The sequence below is a fragment of the Phaenicophaeus curvirostris genome, chromosome 12 (assembly GCF_032191515.1).
Source record: "Phaenicophaeus curvirostris isolate KB17595 chromosome 12, BPBGC_Pcur_1.0, whole genome shotgun sequence".
Lineage (NCBI taxonomy): Eukaryota > Metazoa > Chordata > Aves > Cuculiformes > Cuculidae > Phaenicophaeus > Phaenicophaeus curvirostris.
The window spans coordinates 18,620,782-18,638,550 of record NC_091403.1 but is presented as its reverse complement, the minus strand read 5'-3'; the positions used below and the strand labels follow the sequence as shown (position 1 = coordinate 18,638,550).

Sequence of the window (17,769 nt, the reverse complement as noted above, 5' to 3'; positions counted from 1 at the left end):
GCCGGCGGCCGGCCCCGCACCGGCCCCGAGACCCGCAGCGGGACCGAGACCCGACTGACACCAGCACCGGGACCCGCAGCGGGACCGACACCGGCACCGGGAGCCGACTGACACCGGGACCAGCACCGGGACCCGCAGCGGGAGCGGGATCGAGACCGGGACCCGACTGACACCGGGACCGGCCCCGGGACCCGCAGCGGGAGCGGGATCGAGACCGGGACCCGACTGACACCGGGACCGGCCCCGGGACCCACCCCGGCCCTGGCACCGGCACCGGGACCCGCCGAGGGACCGAGACCCGCACCAGCACCGGGACCCGCCTGACACCGACACCGGCACCGGGACCCGCTGGAGGATCGGGACCCAGGGCCGGGACCTGCAGCGGGACCGAAACCCGCACCGGGACCCACACCGGGATCCGACTGACACCGGGACCCACACCGGGACCGGCCCCGGGACCAGGATCCGCCTGACCCCGGCCGCGGCTCCTGCCCGGTCCCGGTCCCGGTGCCGCCTTTCCCTCCGTCCTGCGGGAGATTTGCGGCTTTCAGGGTCAAGAAACCCCTTCGAAACAACCGACACAACCCCGCCCCCTCCCCCCGCATCCCGGGAACGCCGGCCCGGGCAGGAATTGCAAAATCCCGGGATCCCCGGGAGGCTGCGCTGCCTCTGGGGCCGGTGCCCGGCTCTTTCCCGGGGAGTTCGAGCCACAGGAACCCCGAGAAAAGTCGCTTTGGATTTATTTCCTCGCTGGCAGCCGGATCTTTTCCTCCCGGGAAGGAAAAAGGGCAGGAGCGGCGTCCCGGCCAGCCCAAACCTGCCTGGCCATGGCAGAACCGGGCTCCGGGTCCAACCGGGCTCCGTGTCCCGTGGGAGCGAGGGAGACGCCGCTGCCTTGATTGGGGGATGTTGTTTTTCTCCGGAGCGTTGGGATTGCGGGGGTCCCTTGGCCACACGGACTTTGCCATCCCCTCATAGGGGATTTCTTCTCCACCTTTTTTTGTTGTTGTTGTTTTTTACTTCCCTGGGAAACCAGGCCAAGCTTTTTCCCACAGTTTTCTCCCGGTCTGGCCGTAGAGTTTGTTTTGGATTGCGTTACGGCGGGTCCAGCTCCCCCAGAGCTGAGGCCGGCCATGGCGTTGAAAGCCAGAGCGCTTTATAACTTCCAGAGCGAAAACAAAGAGGAGATCAGCATCCAGGAGAACGAGGAGCTCGTCATCTTCAGCGAGAACTCCCTGGACGGGTGGTTACAGGGCCAAAACAGCCGCGGCGAAACCGGCCTCTTTCCTGCTTCCTACGTCGAGATCCTCCGCTCCCGCTCGGGCTCCGGCTACACCGACTATTCCAGCAGCCCAGCCGGCTCCCCCAGGCACGACTCCTCCTTCTACACGGCGCCCCCCAACCCCGGCATCTCCTACCAGGGCAGTTTTGAGGACGACGACGATGATGATTGGGATGACTGGGATGATGCTTGCACGGTGGTGGAGGAGCCGCGGAGCGTGCCGGGCACCAACGGGCACCCCTCGCCCAACCTGCAGTACCCGGGGGCGTTCGGCCACCACCAGCACGCCGGCTACCGGCCCAAGCCGGCGTTGGAGAGGCAGGACAGCATGAGCTCCTCCAAGAGGGGCAGTGTGGTGGGGAGGAACCTCAACCGCTTCTCCTGCTTTGTCCGCTCGGGGGTGGAAGCCTTCATCCTGGGCGACGTGCCCCTGATGTCCAAGATCGCGGAGGTGTACTGCATCGAGATGGGCTCCAAGGGTCCCCAGTGGAGGGCGAACCCCCACCCCTTCATCTGCTCCGTGGAGGACCCAACCAAGCAAACCAAGTTCAAGGGCATCAAGAGCTACATCTCCTACAAGCTGACCCCCAGCAACATCAACTCCCCTGTCTACCGGCGGTACAAGCACTTTGACTGGCTCTACAACCGCCTCCTGCACAAGTTCACGGTCATCTCGGTGCCCCACCTGCCTGAGAAGCAGGCCACCGGGCGCTTCGAGGAGGACTTCATCGAGAAGCGCAAGCGGCGGCTGATCCTCTGGATGGACCATATGACCAGCCACCCCGTCCTCTCCCAGTACGAGGGCTTCCAGCATTTCCTCTGCTGCCGCGATGAGAAGCAGTGGAAGCTGGGCAAACGCCGGGCGGAGAAGGATGAGATGGTGGGTGCCAGTTTCCTCCTCACCATCCAGATCCCCACGGAGCACCAGGACCTGCAGGACGTGGAGGACCGTGTGGATGCCTTCAAGGCCTTCAGCAAGAAGATGGATGACAGCGTCCTGCAGCTGACCAATGTGGCCTCGGAGCTGGTGCGCAAGCACGTGGGGGGCTTCCGGAAGGAGTTCCAGAAGCTGGGCAACGCTTTCCAAGCCATCAGCCACTCCTTCCAGATGGATCCCCCCTACAGCTTGGATGCCCTCAACAATGCTATCTCCCACACGGGCAAGACGTACGAAACTGTGGGGGAGATGTTTGCCGAGCAGCCCAAGAATGATCTATTCCTCATGCTGGACACTCTCTCTTTGTACCAAGGGCTCCTCTCCAACTTCCCAGACATCATCCACCTCCAGAAAGGTAAGGGTGGCTTCTTCTCCCCTGCTGATGATCCATGTGGGTGGGAGCAGCATGGGGAGCAGGTTGGGGACTTAATGAGCAAATCCTGTGCTGTGCAGCGATGGGGATGAGGATGGGGACCATTGCCTGTGGCTCCCACAGAGTCAGCATGGTCCCTGCTGGCACGGCACCTGGGTCATCCCAGCCCCAGAGAGGCTGCTGAGGCTTTTGGGTGTAGGATCAGGTTTTACCTTAGGTGACGTTCTGGACTTTGTAACTGCTGCTGGGGGGGATCGGCACAGCACTCTCTCCAAGCAATGAATAGGAGCCGGCACCATTGCTGTTGGCTCCAGGATGGCCTGCCCAGTGTTCTGTAAGTGAGGGACTGCATCACATCCTCACCCACAACCACTTGTCCCTCCTCATCCTCCCTCCCTGGCCAAGGCAGCTTTGAGTCGCCAGCTGGAATGCTGGAGCTCTGACACGTGACCTTGGGTCAGTTGGAGGGGCACGGCAGATGGGATGTGGGCATGTCCCTTCTTCCCACCAGTCTCACTGCACCCCTCTGGCCATGTGGGGACACACTCGACCTTCTGGGGACAACCAGGGGCAAACTCTTTGGGAGCACATGCCTCTCTGAGCCCAGGAGAGGCTCCCCTCATCCATGGGGCTGAGGTCTCCTGACCCCCATCCATGAGGCTGAGGTCTCCTGGCGCTGCTCCTGACCCCCATCCATGGGGCTGAGGTCTCCTGGCGCTGCTCCTGACCCCCATCCATGGGGCTGAGATGCCAGGACATCGGGGCACCCCGCATCCCCTTTGTGGGGATGTGCTTGTGGGTCCCCTGGGTATTTGGAGGGGTCAGGAAGGAGGAGGTGGGGTGAGAAGTGACTGCAGGCAGGGCTTGGTGTCCCTCTGCACCCGCGCGGCGGGGTGTGACGCAGGCAGGGAGAGGGGCCAAAGTCCACGCACTCCTCCCATCCCTCTGCCCGCAGCATGCCCCGGCATCCCTGGATTTTGGGGGACAGGGAGCATTCTCCGGGGTGAAGGAAGGGCTGTCTGTGTCCGAGCACCCGGGGGTGTCCGTGCGTCCCTGGGGCAGGCTGGGAAGGTGAAGAGGGAAGGGAAGGATGTGATCCAGCCCTGGCCATTTCCTCGCCTTTTCCTCTCCGTGTTGTTTGTGAAGAGAGCCTGGATCCCATCCGGAAGCGAGGCCGCGTGGGCAGAGTGGAAGGCAGGATTTGGCCTCTAACCTTTGCTTCTTCCTCCTCCTCCTCCTCTCTGCTGGGAGCGGGGCTGGCGCGGTGGGAGCACCGTAACCCTGGGTTCAGCACTCCCGGAGAAGGGAAAAGAGCCCGGTGAGCTGCGGGCCAGATCCTGTTTTCAGGCAAACAGCCTCTCTGCTAATGAGGGGGGAGGAATGCAGGGCTCGAGCCAGGCAGGATTCTTTCGAAACTGAGCTGTAAAAATACATGGAAGGAGGAGAAAAATGCTGTTAGAGCCTCTGGCGGGAGGAGATGCTTTCCCAGACAATCTCCAGCTGGCACTGGATCCTTCCTGCACCCCAATTCACTTCCTCTCAGGCTGGAGTTTCCCAGTGCTACTCCTGACCCCATCCGTGGGGCTGAGGTCTCCTGGCGCTGCTCCTGACCACCATTCATGGGGCTGAGGTCTCCTGGCGCTGCTCCTGACCCCCATTCATGGGGCTGAGGTCTCCTGGCGCTGCTTCTGACCCCCATCCATGGGGCTGAGGTCTCCTGGCGCTGCTTCTGACCCCCATCCATGGGGCTGAGGTCTCCTAGCGCTGCTTCTGACCCCCATCCATGTGGCTGAGGTCTCCTGGCGCTGCTTCTGACCCCCATCCATGGGGCTGAGGTCTCCTGGCGCTGCTCCTGACCCCCATCCATGGGGTGACATCGGCTGGAGCACTTGGCTATGATGGAACACACCACCCCACGTTAGCTTCCCACACTGAGCCTTGAGTCACACTCCTCCAGCCCCCCAAAAGCTCTTTCTAAATATGAGTCTGCCCAGGAATGGAGCAGGAAAGGAGTTGGGGACGTCAAGGTCCAGAGGGAAAAGGCTCCTGGTCTTTCCCTGCTTGGGGAAGAGGGATGGGCACGGGGAAGTGACAGTTTGGAAGTGCTCAGCACCCCTGGCTGTGAGGGCGATGGGACCTCTGGTGCCAGTCAGGGATGCCTGTGCCAGGGGATGGAGGGATGCACGGGTCCACCAGCCTCTCACCCTTCCCCTGCCTCTCACCAGGTGCCTTTGCGAAGGTGAAGGAAAGCCAGCGGATGAGTGACGAGGGCCGGATGGATCAGGAGGAAGCAGACGGGATCCGCAAGCGCTGCCGCGTGGTGGGCTTTGCACTGCAAGCCGAGATGACCCACTTCCACGAGCGGCGCGTGGCTGACTTCAAGAGGATGATGCAGTCTTACTTAAAACAGCAGATCATCTTCTACCAGCGTGTCAGCCAGCAGCTGGAGAAGACGTTACGCATGTACGACAACCTCTAACACCTCTGCTTGCTGCCCATGCACTTCTCTTTCCACAGCCTTGCAGACCTCCTCTGGGATGGGCTGAGAACGAACGGGAACTCGTGACGCTAGTGACCAAATAACGTTGGGCAGGCTGCGATCCTGCAGGGAGCGGCTCCCCGCGGGCTGGCCGTGCCACTTCTTTCCCTGGGGACCTTCCACCCTGCTGCGGGTCTGGCAGGGGCGCGGGGGGGTCACGAGAGAGACGGACGTGGAGGGAATGATGCCGCTCTCTCTCCCAATGCTTTCTCCATCCAGAGAGGTGGGAGCATCCCAGCCCGCTGGGCGAAGAAATCAAAAGCAGTCGACATTTTGCACATGAAAAGATTTTCTTATGGAAAAAAAAAAAAAAGAAAAAGAGAAGACAAAGATCTTTATTTGGAAGGGAATTATTTTTTTCTTTGTCACGAGATATTTTCAATATTTGCCATTTTTCGCTAACGTTTCTGCAGCATTTTTACCGATTCGTTTTTAAACAGATGCACAGAGGCGAAGGGAAATCCTCTTTCTCCAGTGTGGCTGTTGGCTGGGGAAAGGGAGGAGGAAAAGAAAGCCCCACAGCCTTTTCAATAAAATTATCCATAGAAAACCACCCACCTCCTTTCCAGGGATGTCTGTGGAAAACAGAGCCGCTTTCCCAGGGAAGCTCTGTGTCCGAGCATCCCTAGGCTCTCAGCCAGCTTCCGAAAATCCCCGTGCCGCGAGCAGCAGGGGGCTGAGCGCCTTGGGGGACCCGATTGCCCTCCTGCTCTCCAAACAACCCACCGAGGGGCAAATCCTGTCCCGCTTGCCCCGGTGCCCGGCATGCTGCTGCCTGGGGGGAGCGCGGGGCTGGCACGCAGGCCTTGTTTGTGAAGGGAAATGGCTGGGATAAATCACAGCAAGGAAAGTTAGGGCCGGCTTGGCCTGGCTCCAGGGTTAAAATTAGCCCCGGCATGTGGGCCAGCGGGGTATTGTTAAAATAACAGCGGCGCTGGGAACGCGGCGGGCTGCGCTCCGTCCTCCCAGAGCCCTCCCCAGCCGCAGCCTGCGGGGACAATCATGCTGAAACACAGCTGGAGGCGTCGTGCAGCCTCCATCCTTCTGCATCCCATGGCTGAGGCGGCTCCATCCATCACGATCCCATCTCACCCCGATCTCATCCCATTCCGACCTAGCCCCATCCTACCCTGGCGTTATCCTGCTCCAGCCCCATTCTACTCTGGCCCCATCCCACCCCACCCCATCCCAACCCAGTCCCATCCTACCCTGGCGCTGCTCCTGACCCCCATCCATGGGGCTGAGGTCTCCTGGCGCTGCTCCTGACCCCCATCCATGGGGTGACATCGGCTGGAGCACCTGGCTATGATGGAACACACCACCCCATGTTAGCTCCTACTGGAGCTCCTCCTGGCTCCTACCCCAGCCCCTTCTCACCCCAACTCCATTTCATCTCAACTGCATCCCACCCCAGCCCCATCTTACCCCCTTGCCCCATCCCACCCTGTCTTCATCCCACCCTGCTCCCATCTCACCTCAACCCCATCTCACCCTGGCCCCAGCCCCATTTCACCCTGGGTGCATCCTACCTTGGCCCCATCTCCATTTTTGATAGGAGCGGTTGGACTCGATGATCCAGTGGGTCCTTTCCAACCTAGTGATTCTATGGTTCTATGATTCACCCCAACCCCATCCCACCCCAGCCCCATCCCTAACCTCATTTCACCCTGGACACATCCTATCTTGGCCCCATCCTACCCCATCCACATCCCACCCTGGTCCCATCCCATCCCATCCCATCCTACCCCAACCCCATGTCACCCCAGCCCCTCCAGCAGCTGCAGCTCTGGGAACAGTGCACCTAGCCCTGTGCAAACCCCGCAGGGGTTAATGCCGGGCTCTGGCCTCGCTGGCCGTGCGCTGGCTGACCGTGGTTGCCTTGGCCCCATGTTGAGGCCAGATGCTGCGTGGGATGGCGCAGTCCCTTCCCCCTGAGCCTGGGAGCACAATGGGCACTGGCTCTGAGCCTGCCACCGCCATCCCCGGGCGGGCAGCCAGCCTCGAGCAGCCTCCGGAGCCGTGCCGGCACCCTGCTGTGACATCCCAGCTCCCTCAAACCCGGCTCGGTAGGAGGATGCCCTGCCTGGGGACCCCCTTTGTGGGATGTCCCAGAAACTCATGGCCATCAGCAGATTTTGGACAGGGTGGATATGGGGGACAAGGACCTGGGGTGGTGGGGGAGGTGATAGCAGTGTTGGGAGGGTGCATGCAGCACGGGGGAAGGAGTTAATCCTCCTTGGAGCCATCCTGATAAATGCCTGTGGATTTGGGCCCCAAAGCCAGGCCGGTCACACCCTTGCGAAGGCTGAAGGCTGCAAAGAGCTGCCTCTGCTTGCAGGGAGTGTGACTGGAGCAGGGAGAAGTCCCAGCATAGAATAGTAGAATCATAGAATCACAGAATCACCAGGTTGGAAAAGACCCACCAGATCATCGAGTCCAACCATTCCTATCAAACACTAACCCATGTCCCTCAGCACCTCATCCACCTGTCCCTTAAACACCTCCAGGGAAGGTGACTCAACCCCCTCCCTGGGCAGCCTGTTCCAGTGCCCAATCACCCTTTCCATGAAAATTTTTTTCCTAATGTTCAGACTAAACCTCCCCTGGCAGAGCTTGAGGCCATTCCCTCTTGTCCTGTCCCCTGTCACTTGTGAGAAAAGCCCAGCTCCCTCTCCACAACCTCCTCTCAGGGAGTTGTAGAGAGCAATGAGGTCTCCCCTCAGCCTCCTCTTCTCCAGGCTAAACACCCCCAGCTCTCTCAGCCGTTCCTCATAAGGCCTGTTCTCCAGCCCCTTCACCAGCTTCGTTGCTCTTCTCTGGACTCGCTCCAGAGCCTCAACATCCTTCTTGTGGTGAGGCGCCCAGAAATGACCCCAGGATTCGAGGAGCGGTCTCACCAGGGCCGAGTACAGAGGGAGAATAACCTCCCTGGACCTGCTGGTCACGCCATGTCTGATACATCCTGGGAGCTTGTCTCCCACTCCAGCATCCTGGCACAGGATGGAGATGGGACAGGGTCCCTGGGGACTGCGTGCACCCCTTCTGAGCGCAGGTGGACCTGTGCTCTCTGCAGCCCTTCAGCACCACGCTTCCAGGGCTGGCTTTGCACACCAAACCCATCGGCTGGGAAACCTGCTTCTCATTAACATTCTTGCCTCTTCTCTCTTCCCTCTGGCAACTGGGGCCCTCCTTGCCCAGGGCTGGGGGTTTTGTTGTCCACCTCAGTCAGGTGAGGGGGGCTTGAGCATCCTCCTGCTGCCCCCCGCCCCCGGCATCTCTGATGACATCCTGTGAAAGCACCGAGGTTCAGAGGGTTGAAGCAGCTCTAGGCATCCCAGTGGCTGCCCCAGTGCTCCCAGCCCATCGCTGAGCCCCCTCGCCCAGCAGCTGCTGGGGTGCAGGGATGCAGCATGGGGGTAGGTGGGGTGCAGGCAGTGGTTTCTATTGCTGCTGTTATCGGGGGCACAGGCTGTTCCTGGCTCCTGCTCAGGGTCGTGGCAAGGAGAAAAGAAAAAACAGTGTGTGGGACGGAGAGGAAATGCTGGGAACATGGGGCAGGTCCGCTTCCTCGTCCCGCTTCCCAAGGCTGCTCTCACGTGGGAAAGCCAAGGCCAAGGCACGGCCACAAGCCCTGCCGGCACGACGGCTGAGTGGGGAGGTGGCAGCATCGGCAGGATTCATCCTCCCCCAGGAGCACCGCAGCCAGCATGGGAGGACCTGTTGCTGCTTCTTTTGAATGGTTGGACTCGATGATCCGTTGGGTCTCTTCCAACCTGGTTATTCTATGATTCTATGATTCTGCTCATGCAGGTTGCTTCCAGGAGCTCTTGCCTTGCTCCCAGTCTTTGGGCTTCTCCCCACCATGGAAAGAAAATCCACAATCCTTGGATTGACCTCTGGAAGACCAGGATTTATATGCAGGCTGGGCCGGCTGACAGTAGGGAAAACTGGATCCAACCCATCCTTAGATATCCCCAGACTAGGATGGCTCAGCTCAGTGTGATGAGAGAACTGAGGTAGTTTAGCCTTGAGAAGAGGAGGCTGAGGGGAGACCTCATTGCTCTCTACAACTACCTGAAGGAGGTTGGAGAGAGGAGGGAGCTGGGCTCTTCTCCCAAGTGACAGGGGACAGGACGAGAGGGAATGGCCTCAAGCTCCGCCAGGGGAGGATCAGAATAGACATCAGAAAAAAATTTTTCACTGAAAGGGTCATTAGGCACTGGTAGAGGCTGCCCAGGGAGGTGGTTGAGTCCCCTTCCCTGGAGGTGTTTAAGGGACGGGTGGCCAAGGTGCTGAGGGACATGAGTTAGGGATTGATGGGAATGGTTGGACTCAATGATCCAGTGGGTCCTTTCCAACCTAGTGATTCTATGATTCTATGAGCCACCTCCACAGCCAAAACAATCCTCCACTGCCCCATGAGGATATTCCCCCTCCATGATGGCCTCTGGCTCTTCTCCCAGGCTCTGCCCGGGCTCTGAGCTGGGAGAACCCCTTTTGGAGTGCAGAAGCAGCTGTGGTCCCACAGGGACCAGCCAAGTGGCTGAAAGCTGGGAACGTGGTGGGTGCCTTCTGCCTCGGCAGCTGGGACAGGCAGAGTCACTGATGGGAGGCTCATCAGCTGCACAGATACCCTGCCAGCCCAAAGTGCTCCACAGTTCGGGATCAGACACCAAAGCAACCCAGCAGCCCAAGCCGGCTCCTCCCCACGGCAAAGGGGAACGTGGGGTGCAGCTCCCGGCAGGATCAGGCCTGCCACATAGCAAGCGTGTTTGGAGAGGCATGGCTGGCAACGGGGAGCAGGCAGCAGCATCACGCCCGCTCGTCAGGGCTGGCAGCAGCGCCAGGGTTGCGCGTGCAAAGGATGGAGCCGATTTCACTGCTTGAAACAGCTGCGAGGTCTCATCCAGCCCTGCTGCGCTAGGAGGTGGATGAGCAAGGCTGCGTGGAAGAGCAAGACAAGGCAGATGCGTGTGGGAGGGCAACGATGCAGGGTGGCAGCGAACCAGGGGCAGAGGGAGAGAGCTCAGACTGCCAGCTCAAATCTTTTAATCACTGCACCGCTCAAATATTTCCGAAGCGTGACCCTGACAGGGCTCCTCCAAGCGAGGAAACAAGCCCCAGCTGGTTCCCCTGGCTGTTGCTATAAATGTTCCCTCCTGCTCCCAGCCCAGGGCAATTATTGGGGGGGTGGGGGGTGGGGTGGGTGAGCAGTGCCTCTGTCTGGGAAATGAGCTTAGAACCCCCTTTAATTGCAGCTGGGGTTTGTCAGCCCTCCTGAACGCTGCAGCCCTGGTGCTCTGCAAAGGGCTGGTCCCCCTCTCCTGTCAGAATGTGGGTGATGCTCAGGGCAGACCCTGACCCAGCTCTGTGGATAATTTCCTGTCCTGGGGAAAATCCTGAGCCTGGGTAGGTAGGTCCTGCGCTGCTGTGGAGCTGTGTCTCTGGGCGTGTTGTTTTTGCAGGAGGGGTGGAAAGCCCAGGCTCTGGGATGTGGTTATCCCTCCGTCATTGTCTGTCTGCCTTGGAGTTGCTGGGTGTGGAAATGGAAGTTAGGCTCAATCTGGCTTGAATTTAAACGGGCAGCCAGGCTGGAGAGCCATGGAGACAGCAGCTGCCTGGGGGGTTGCTTTCTGATGTCCATGTCCTCCTGTTTCCATCCTTTCCTCTGCTTGCCAGGGCCTGGAGAGCTTTATCTCAGGTGGGCAAGGTGGTGAGGGCATATCAGGCTCCTGGGGATGGCCCTGTCCCTGCATGGACTCATTGTCCCCACCTCCCGTGAGGTGCTCCAAGGGTGATGTGCCTGCAGCCTGCTTTTCCCTGCAGGCTCTGTCCTGTCCTGCTGGGCTTGCTGCCAGCCGAGCCTGTTCTGCAGGCTGTGGGCATGCACGTAGCAGGGAGAGAAGGCTCCCGGCATCCTGGGGTGCTGGGCTTGGCATGAAGCCCAGCGGAGACCTGAGCCTGGGTCACACTGTGCAGCAGCCAGCCTGATGTCTGGCTCTGAGTTCCCCACGAATCTTCTTCTCTGAGTTTCCCTGACCACCCAGGTCAGGCCCTTCACCTGCCTTGGGAAGAAAAGGTGTCCTCCTGCCCTTCCAGGCAGGGTCTCCTGGAGACCTCTCCTCATTGCCTGCCATCAGGGAGTGCAACCTGTGCCTCTGAGGGACCCCAGTATGCTCCTCCTGGCTCCCAGCAAAATCCAGATCACCTCCTGGGGCTGCCAAGAGCTTCCAGGGAAATCTTCAGATGGAGACAGGGAAGCGGGAGCCCTGGGACCATGCTTTGCCTCCCCAAAACTGAATGGGGGTGTCGCCTGTGTGAGCTCAGGAGGTTCTTGTGCTTGCTGTGCCCTGTCCCCAGGAGCAATGTGGACATCACCATCACAGGGTCCTGCAGCCTGTGGTGGTTCACAGCAGCGGAGGAGTTTGGAGGCTTGGGGGAATGTGATACTTGTGTGGGTCCCATGCTTGTGTGCAGGGCTCAGATATGCTAGCCTGAGCCTGGCTGGGATTAAAGTCCCTCCTTTGTTGAAGGCTGCATTTGCATGGATAAAGCTTGCAGGGAGGGTTTCAAAACCGAACGATCCTACCTGCCCTGGGTGGGTGCTGAATGAAACCCGTTTGGCCTTCTGTTTGTTTGCATTTGAATAGGTGCCTGGAAACTGGTTCACGTCACCAGAGCTCTGGCTCCTCCTGACTGCTGGTCCTCCCTGATGGTACCAGGATGCTGCTGTCGACATAAACTCAGAAGAGGTGTTGGACCAGGGGAGCAGCCTTGTCCCTGAGCTGTGCAACAGAGCTGCTTCATCTGCGTCTGCTGATCGGAGCTCAAATCAGGGCGTTAACCCCAGCACCAAGACTGAAATCCCAGCAGAGCTGCAGGGACTTCCCAACTGATCCAGCCCAGGCTTGGGATCCAGCTGTAGGGGCTTCCTGGCGGAGGAGGAGAAACCCCCTGCATTTGGGGCTTACAGGAAGAAAGGATGGCTTCTTAATTAAGAACAAAAATGAAGTGAAACTCATTGGCATCTTTGCCACTTGTGAGCCATGTGTGACTGCCCAGGGACTGTGGTGGTCAGGCACTGAGATGCTTTTTAGCCAGGTGGTCTCCTTGGGGTGCCTGGAGGTGGCACAGAGGACAATGGACTTCAGCTATTGAGTCATCCTGCACCTCCTGGGTGATTTTACTCAGTGATGTCCTTGCTCTTGATATGCTTCTTCCTACTGTTTTGGAGGTGGTGGTGGGTCTGTCACCTCCATCCTCTCACACCTCTGTGAGTCACCATGACTTGCTTGCTGTCCTTTGTTTCTGTATCTGGATGTCTTCTGGCTCCTACCCTGCTTTCTGCCACCCCATGCTTTCCCTTAGTGGCTTTAGCCTGGCTGTAGGCTGACTCTCTTTTGGGTCTGCCTCTTGTTCCTTGTCCTGACGGTCTTGAGATGCATGGAGGGTCTTGACCTGTTGATCCAGGTGCCCTCAGCACCTTCTTACAGCCCCTCATCTCCCATTCCTGGTACTCCCACACCATGCCTGATGTCCCCACTAATTTTTCCCCTCCACCCCAACTCTGGGTGGTTTTTCTTGCTTTAAAGCCAAGGGTAGAAGTTAGAGAAAGGATGTAGGTGTGATTCCCAGGGAAACACCTGGCTGTAGGAGCAGGAGGAGGTGTGGGGAGGTGCTGAGAGAAGACCTGGCAGCATCTCCCTGGGAACAGGGCATGCGAGTTCATGGGCAGGGCTGGTTCTTGTCACCCAGCTGTGCACATCTGGCCTGCCTTGGGAGGGGGGGGAAGAAGCATCACATCTGGCAGAGCAGCTGTGAGCATCTTCCCTAAACCTCTTCAAGCTTTATAACCGGTGCAGCAGAGAAGGGGCCAACCCAGCTCCTATCGCCCCCAAATCCTCCTGGATTAGAGTGGTTCTGGCCCAAACTGGGGTGAGGAGGGGGGGTGGCACCTGTCTGTGAGCAGACAGCTTGGTTGGGCAGGGGGACCACAGTGCTCCAGGGAAGGCAGGGATGCTGTACAAGGAAGCCAGGAAACTTAAGAGCTTGGTTGAGTTTTTTGTCTGCTCCACAGCTAGAGAGGAACCCCCCCCCAGCCCCTCTACCTCATTGCTGACTGGCAATGGACTACATGGAGGCTGGGCCTGATCCTGCCCCAGCCATCCTGCTGCAAACCCCCAACAGCCCAAGTGGAGCCAGCAGCTTTGTTCAGGATGTAAACCTTGCCAGCAGAGCTTGGCCCTGGAGAACCACAAACTCCACTGGCATTTTCCAGGTCTGTCCTCCCCTGACCCCGGGAAGTGGATGTTTCCCAGCAGTGGGAATACAGCTGTAAAGCCTTAAAAATAACCTGTTTCGCTTTCAATGCTCTTCACAAAATAGGCCACGTTCCTTCTATTTAATCCCTGGGCGCGAGGCAAAACTTATTCAAAAGAAAAACAGTGGAGGCTTCCAAGGGGGCCCTTGGTGGATGCCACCAGCTTCCCTGCAAACCTCCATCCCTTGCTGGGGGTTCCATAATTAGCAACAATAACAATAAATGCGCTTGCCTGAGTGTGACTGGGAAGACAGAGAGCTGGGGTTAATCTGGAAGAGGGAGGGAGGTGACAGCACTCCCTCTGCTCTTCTGGGAGAGGTTGTCCTGACCTCTTGGAGCAGCGCTGCCCTGGCAAGCTCTGAGCTGTGGCCTTGGCAGCCGGCTTGCCCTGTCCCCGTTTTAGAGAGGAGAGGATGTGATTTGCCTCTGAGCAGAAGGCAACATCATTTCCTCCTCTTTGGGATGGAGCAGGAGGAGGATTTTGGAGGCGGGGAGGTTGCAGCAGGGAAGGAGGTTGCAATGCTCAAGCTTGGCACCCATCGGCATGGGCTTCTTTGGGCCAGGAGGGATTGTCCATTGACACCGCGGATGGATTTCACCCTGGATGAGAGGGATGCGAGCTTGACACGTTCCCTGTGGGGGCTCAATTCAGCTTCCCATCGGTGTTGTGAGAGTGTGATGTGCCCTCTGATGAGCTTCCCAGCTGGAGCAATGCAGGGTATTATTGTTGGGTCCCATCCTGAGCTCAGTGCTCAGTTTTTCCTCTGCTTTTCCTCAGATCATCTCTATTTAAGTTTTTAGGACTCCAGGCTGGGGAAAATTTGAGCAAGAGCTCAAAATTTGGTCCATTACCTCCAAATGTCGCTCGGCAGCTTGCTGGGCTTAGAATATCCCTGGCAAAGTGCAGTGACCCGAGGGAGATGGCTTACAAAAACCATGATGCACCTCCGAAAAGGCACTTTATTCTGTTTACTTCTGCCGTACTGGAGTATACAGTGGAAAACCGCGCTGGCTCCGGTTCTCCGCTCTCCTCTCTGGTTTCACACTGCCCAGGTGAGCGCCTGCCATCCCTCCCCATTGAGGGCATCCTACCTGTTGTGCAACCCCCCTGGGGCTTGGTGCAACCTGCTTTATGAAACACACGGCAAGCACGCAGAGAAAGAGTGAGGCGGGGTGGTTTTTTTTTTTCAAGTGGGTGGGGACTCTTAAATTCCCCTGGCATTGGCCACAGAGTTTTTTCCAAGCCTCTGCTCCAGTGTCTCAGCCTGCCTGGCCTTGGGGGATTTAGGCAGCTTCATCCCCATCCTGACTCAGCACAAGCAGCTCCTCATCCTCCCTCTTGCTCCAAGAGCTGTGGCAAACATCCCTGTGGCAGTCGGTGTTGTCCACGGAAGCAATGCCAGACCCGTCTGGGTGGCTTGGGGAGGACCAGTGCAATCGGGTCCCCTCCAGCAGTGTGGCCACCATTTGGTGGCCCAAATGAGCACCTGAAGTCAGAGTTCCTCAAGGATGCTCAGGTTTTTTTGCCTGCCCCCACTTGCATATGCAGTGCCCCCCTCCCCTGCCCAAAGCCACCTGGAGATTTGGGGCTCCCAGGTGAGCCAGACCAGCAGCCCCCATCTCCCCAGGGCCCTCCTGCATCTGTGGGATGCCAGCTCCCAGGGAGAAGGAGGAGGAGAGCCAGGAGGAGGTGGCCAGCAGTGCTTCAGGAGGCTCTGGACCTCCAGGTGAGCTCGTGTCCCCCACCTGAGCCCTTCACACCCAGTACTGGTTGTTTTTCAAGGGAGGGTTGGAAGTCCGGCAGTACTGGAGAAGCTCAGGGTCTGGCGGTGCCCCAGGACCCGTGCCCTGGGGTGGGGGACCAGTGCCCTTGCCCTCCAGGACATTGACAGTTGTTAGGGGGATGCCTTGGTTGGGGTCCGTCCTCCGGAAGGTCTCTGGGTCTGGCACAGCCCCGTTCTTGGCCTTGGAGGAGGGAGTGCCCTGGACGTGGTGCTTCCCCGTCTTGTTGCGCTTGTGCAGGTAGAAGAGCAAGGGCAGGATAAGGGCCAGCAGGAGGAAGATGAGGCAGATGGGGATGATGATGCTGAACATGTTGGCCTCGATGAAGCTGAGGAAGGTGCCCCCCTCCACGGGGCTGGGGCTGGTGGTGGCACTGGCTCCTGGCCAGGTGGTGGGAGGCATCCCCAGCTCGCTGGCGTTTGGGCTGTTCCGCACTGTGCCCTGAGGCTGGGGCACTGACGGTGAAGGTGCCAAGGGGGCCGTGAGCAGGGTGACACCATAGGCTTTCGAGGCGTTGTAGGGCTCGATGCTGTACCCGAGGGATGCCAGTGCTGGTGGCACACCGGCAGCTGCCAGCTCAAAGACAAAGCTGTCACTCTGCAGGGGCTGGTCAGTCTCCCCAGCATCCAGCACCTGCAGCCCAACCAGCCCTTGCTCCAACTCACTCTGGCTGAAGGTCTCGATTGGGGTGGTGGGTTGTCCTGGGTTCCTGTAGACCCTCACGAGACGGCTGCCACGGGGTGCTCTGTGGATCTTGAAGACTGGAATGCTCTTGGTGTGGTTGGCCAGCTCGCTGGCATCAAGGATGCTGGTGTCCAGAAGGGCCGTGTTGCCCCTGGGCCACACACTGCCTGGCCGAGCCTTCACCAAGGCGCGGACGGTCACGTTCACCACCCCGGTCCTGTTGGCTGCCCGTGACATAGCAAGGAATTGGAAGCTGTCCTCTGGAGAGGTGAGGTCAGTGAAGGTGAAAATCACCTCCCCGCGGTCCATCTGCTTCTGTGAGAAGCCCCGCACTGGCTTTTGGTTGACCTGCACTTGGCCAAATCTTGGATCCTTGGTGATCCTGTACAGGGCACCACCTGCCCTGAGCTGTGCATCTCCCATAAGATGATGGTGGGAGATGGAGGCCCTGTTCAGGTCTTGAGGCACCTCCAGCAGCACTGGGCTGGCAGCAGTGCTCGCTGTAGGCAGGACCTTGATCTCCAGCGAGGTCAAAGTGGGTGGGTGGTGGCCATCGGAGAGGCTCAGTGCTAAGGACCCTGGAGCATGGCTCCCAGTGGCAACAAACACCACGTAGCCTGCGTTGACATCTGCTTGGGTGAAGCGGTTGATGGGCTCCTGTGGGTTATGTGTGTTGGCCAGGTGGCCAGTGAGAGGTCTCTGGATGATGCTGTACACCATCTCCTCTGGGGAACCTAATGGGTCTGCCACATCCAGGTACTCCTGCGACAAAGTCACTATGGATCCTGGCAGGACCTGCAGCACTTCTTGCCGCCTCACCACCCGTGGCGGCTTGCTGCTGCTGGTCACTGTTAGATTGAAAGCTTCGGAGATGACCACCCCTTCCTGTGGAGGATGGATGGACTGCTGTGCCTGGGGCTGGAGCCAAGCCTTAAACCTGAAATGGTCTTCAGAGATGCTGTCTCCACCATGGGCATAAACTAGGCGTCCTCTGGCCAGGTCTGACTGCAGGAAGAACGCCCGTGACGGCTGCAGGGGCACACCAGCCACCAAGAGCTGCCCGTGAGCTGGCAGCTCTGTCACTAGGAAGGCAACATCATGTGCAGCCCTCTCGGGGTCTGGGATTTGACTTAGGAGGTTGGAGGCATCCAGCACTGAAGTGTCGATCTTAGCTGGTTGAGACCTTGCAAGCTGGAGACCTGGAGGGAAAAACCCAAAAGTCTCTTATCCCTGAAAAGAGCCAGGATCTGCTGCAGATGAGAGCAGACCCAGGTGAGAACAGAAAAGGGATTGCAAAGGGATGGAGAGGGATGAGAAGGCAAATGGGACTTGGTTTGGTAAGGTGATGGAGGAAGGCACTGCACAGAGAGCCAGCAAAAGGATGGATGCAATTTTAGACGTTGGGTGGCAATGAGAAATTGCACAGTGGTGTCTTCTTCAGAGAAATGAGCCCTCCAGAAGGCTGGAGGGCTTGTTTGTCCCTTGCTTCTCCCTTCCTCTTTTACCTGCATTTCTCCATAGCTGAGTCAAGCGCTGCGGACACCTGGTCTCAAAGGAGATCAGCACGAGGAGGATGAAGGAATCTGAGATGGTTGTGGGAGAGACCACGCGGAACTGGATGGCATCTTGAGCGAGCCAGAAGGGCTTTTCTGGCATCTCGTGCTGGTAGAAAATCAACTCGCTGTCCACCTAAAATAATAAAAAAGTCAATAAGATCTGCTAAATGGCAAAACAAATACCTGGGGGTAGGTGATACCATGTGGGACATAGGAGGTTTAGGTTGGATATTAGGAAAACCTCTTTACTGAAAGAGTGGTGAAGCCCTGGCAGAGGCTGCCCAGGGCAGTGGTGG

The 17,769-nt window shown here is 58.7% G+C and overlaps 2 protein-coding genes across 2 annotated transcripts in view; one reads left to right on the top strand and one right to left on the bottom strand.

Annotated features, from left to right (window-relative positions):
* Nucleotides 1–5,684, top strand: SNX33 (sorting nexin 33). The gene is made up of 2 exons (XM_069866742.1): nt 1–2,574; nt 4,818–5,684. The coding sequence occupies exons 1-2, from the start codon at nt 1,134–1,136 to the stop codon at nt 5,069–5,071; spliced, it is 1,695 nt and encodes a 564-aa protein (XP_069722843.1). The 5' UTR covers nt 1–1,133; the 3' UTR covers nt 5,072–5,684.
* Nucleotides 5,685–13,343: 7,659 nt separating this feature from the next.
* Nucleotides 13,344–17,769, bottom strand: part of CSPG4 (chondroitin sulfate proteoglycan 4) — a 32,425-nt gene continuing 27,999 nt past the window's right edge. Inside the window, exons 9-10 of the mRNA XM_069866874.1 lie at nt 17,423–17,606; nt 13,344–17,116 (exon numbers count right to left, since the gene is read on the bottom strand). Coding sequence (XP_069722975.1) covers nt 15,207–17,116; nt 17,423–17,606 — 2,094 coding nt within the window. The 3' untranslated portion in view covers nt 13,344–15,206. The remainder of the gene's footprint in view (nt 17,117–17,422; nt 17,607–17,769) is intronic.

Bases quoted from the DNA above. Each gene is read 5' to 3' on its own strand.
- SNX33 (XM_069866742.1), top strand. From the start codon at position 1,134: ATGGCGTTGAAAGCCAGAGCGCTTTATAACTTCCAGAGCGAAAACAAA. The intron at 2,575-4,817 runs GTAAGGGTGGCT...GCCTCTCACCAG, and splicing joins CATCATCCACCTCCAGAAAG to GTGCCTTTGCGAAGGTGAAG.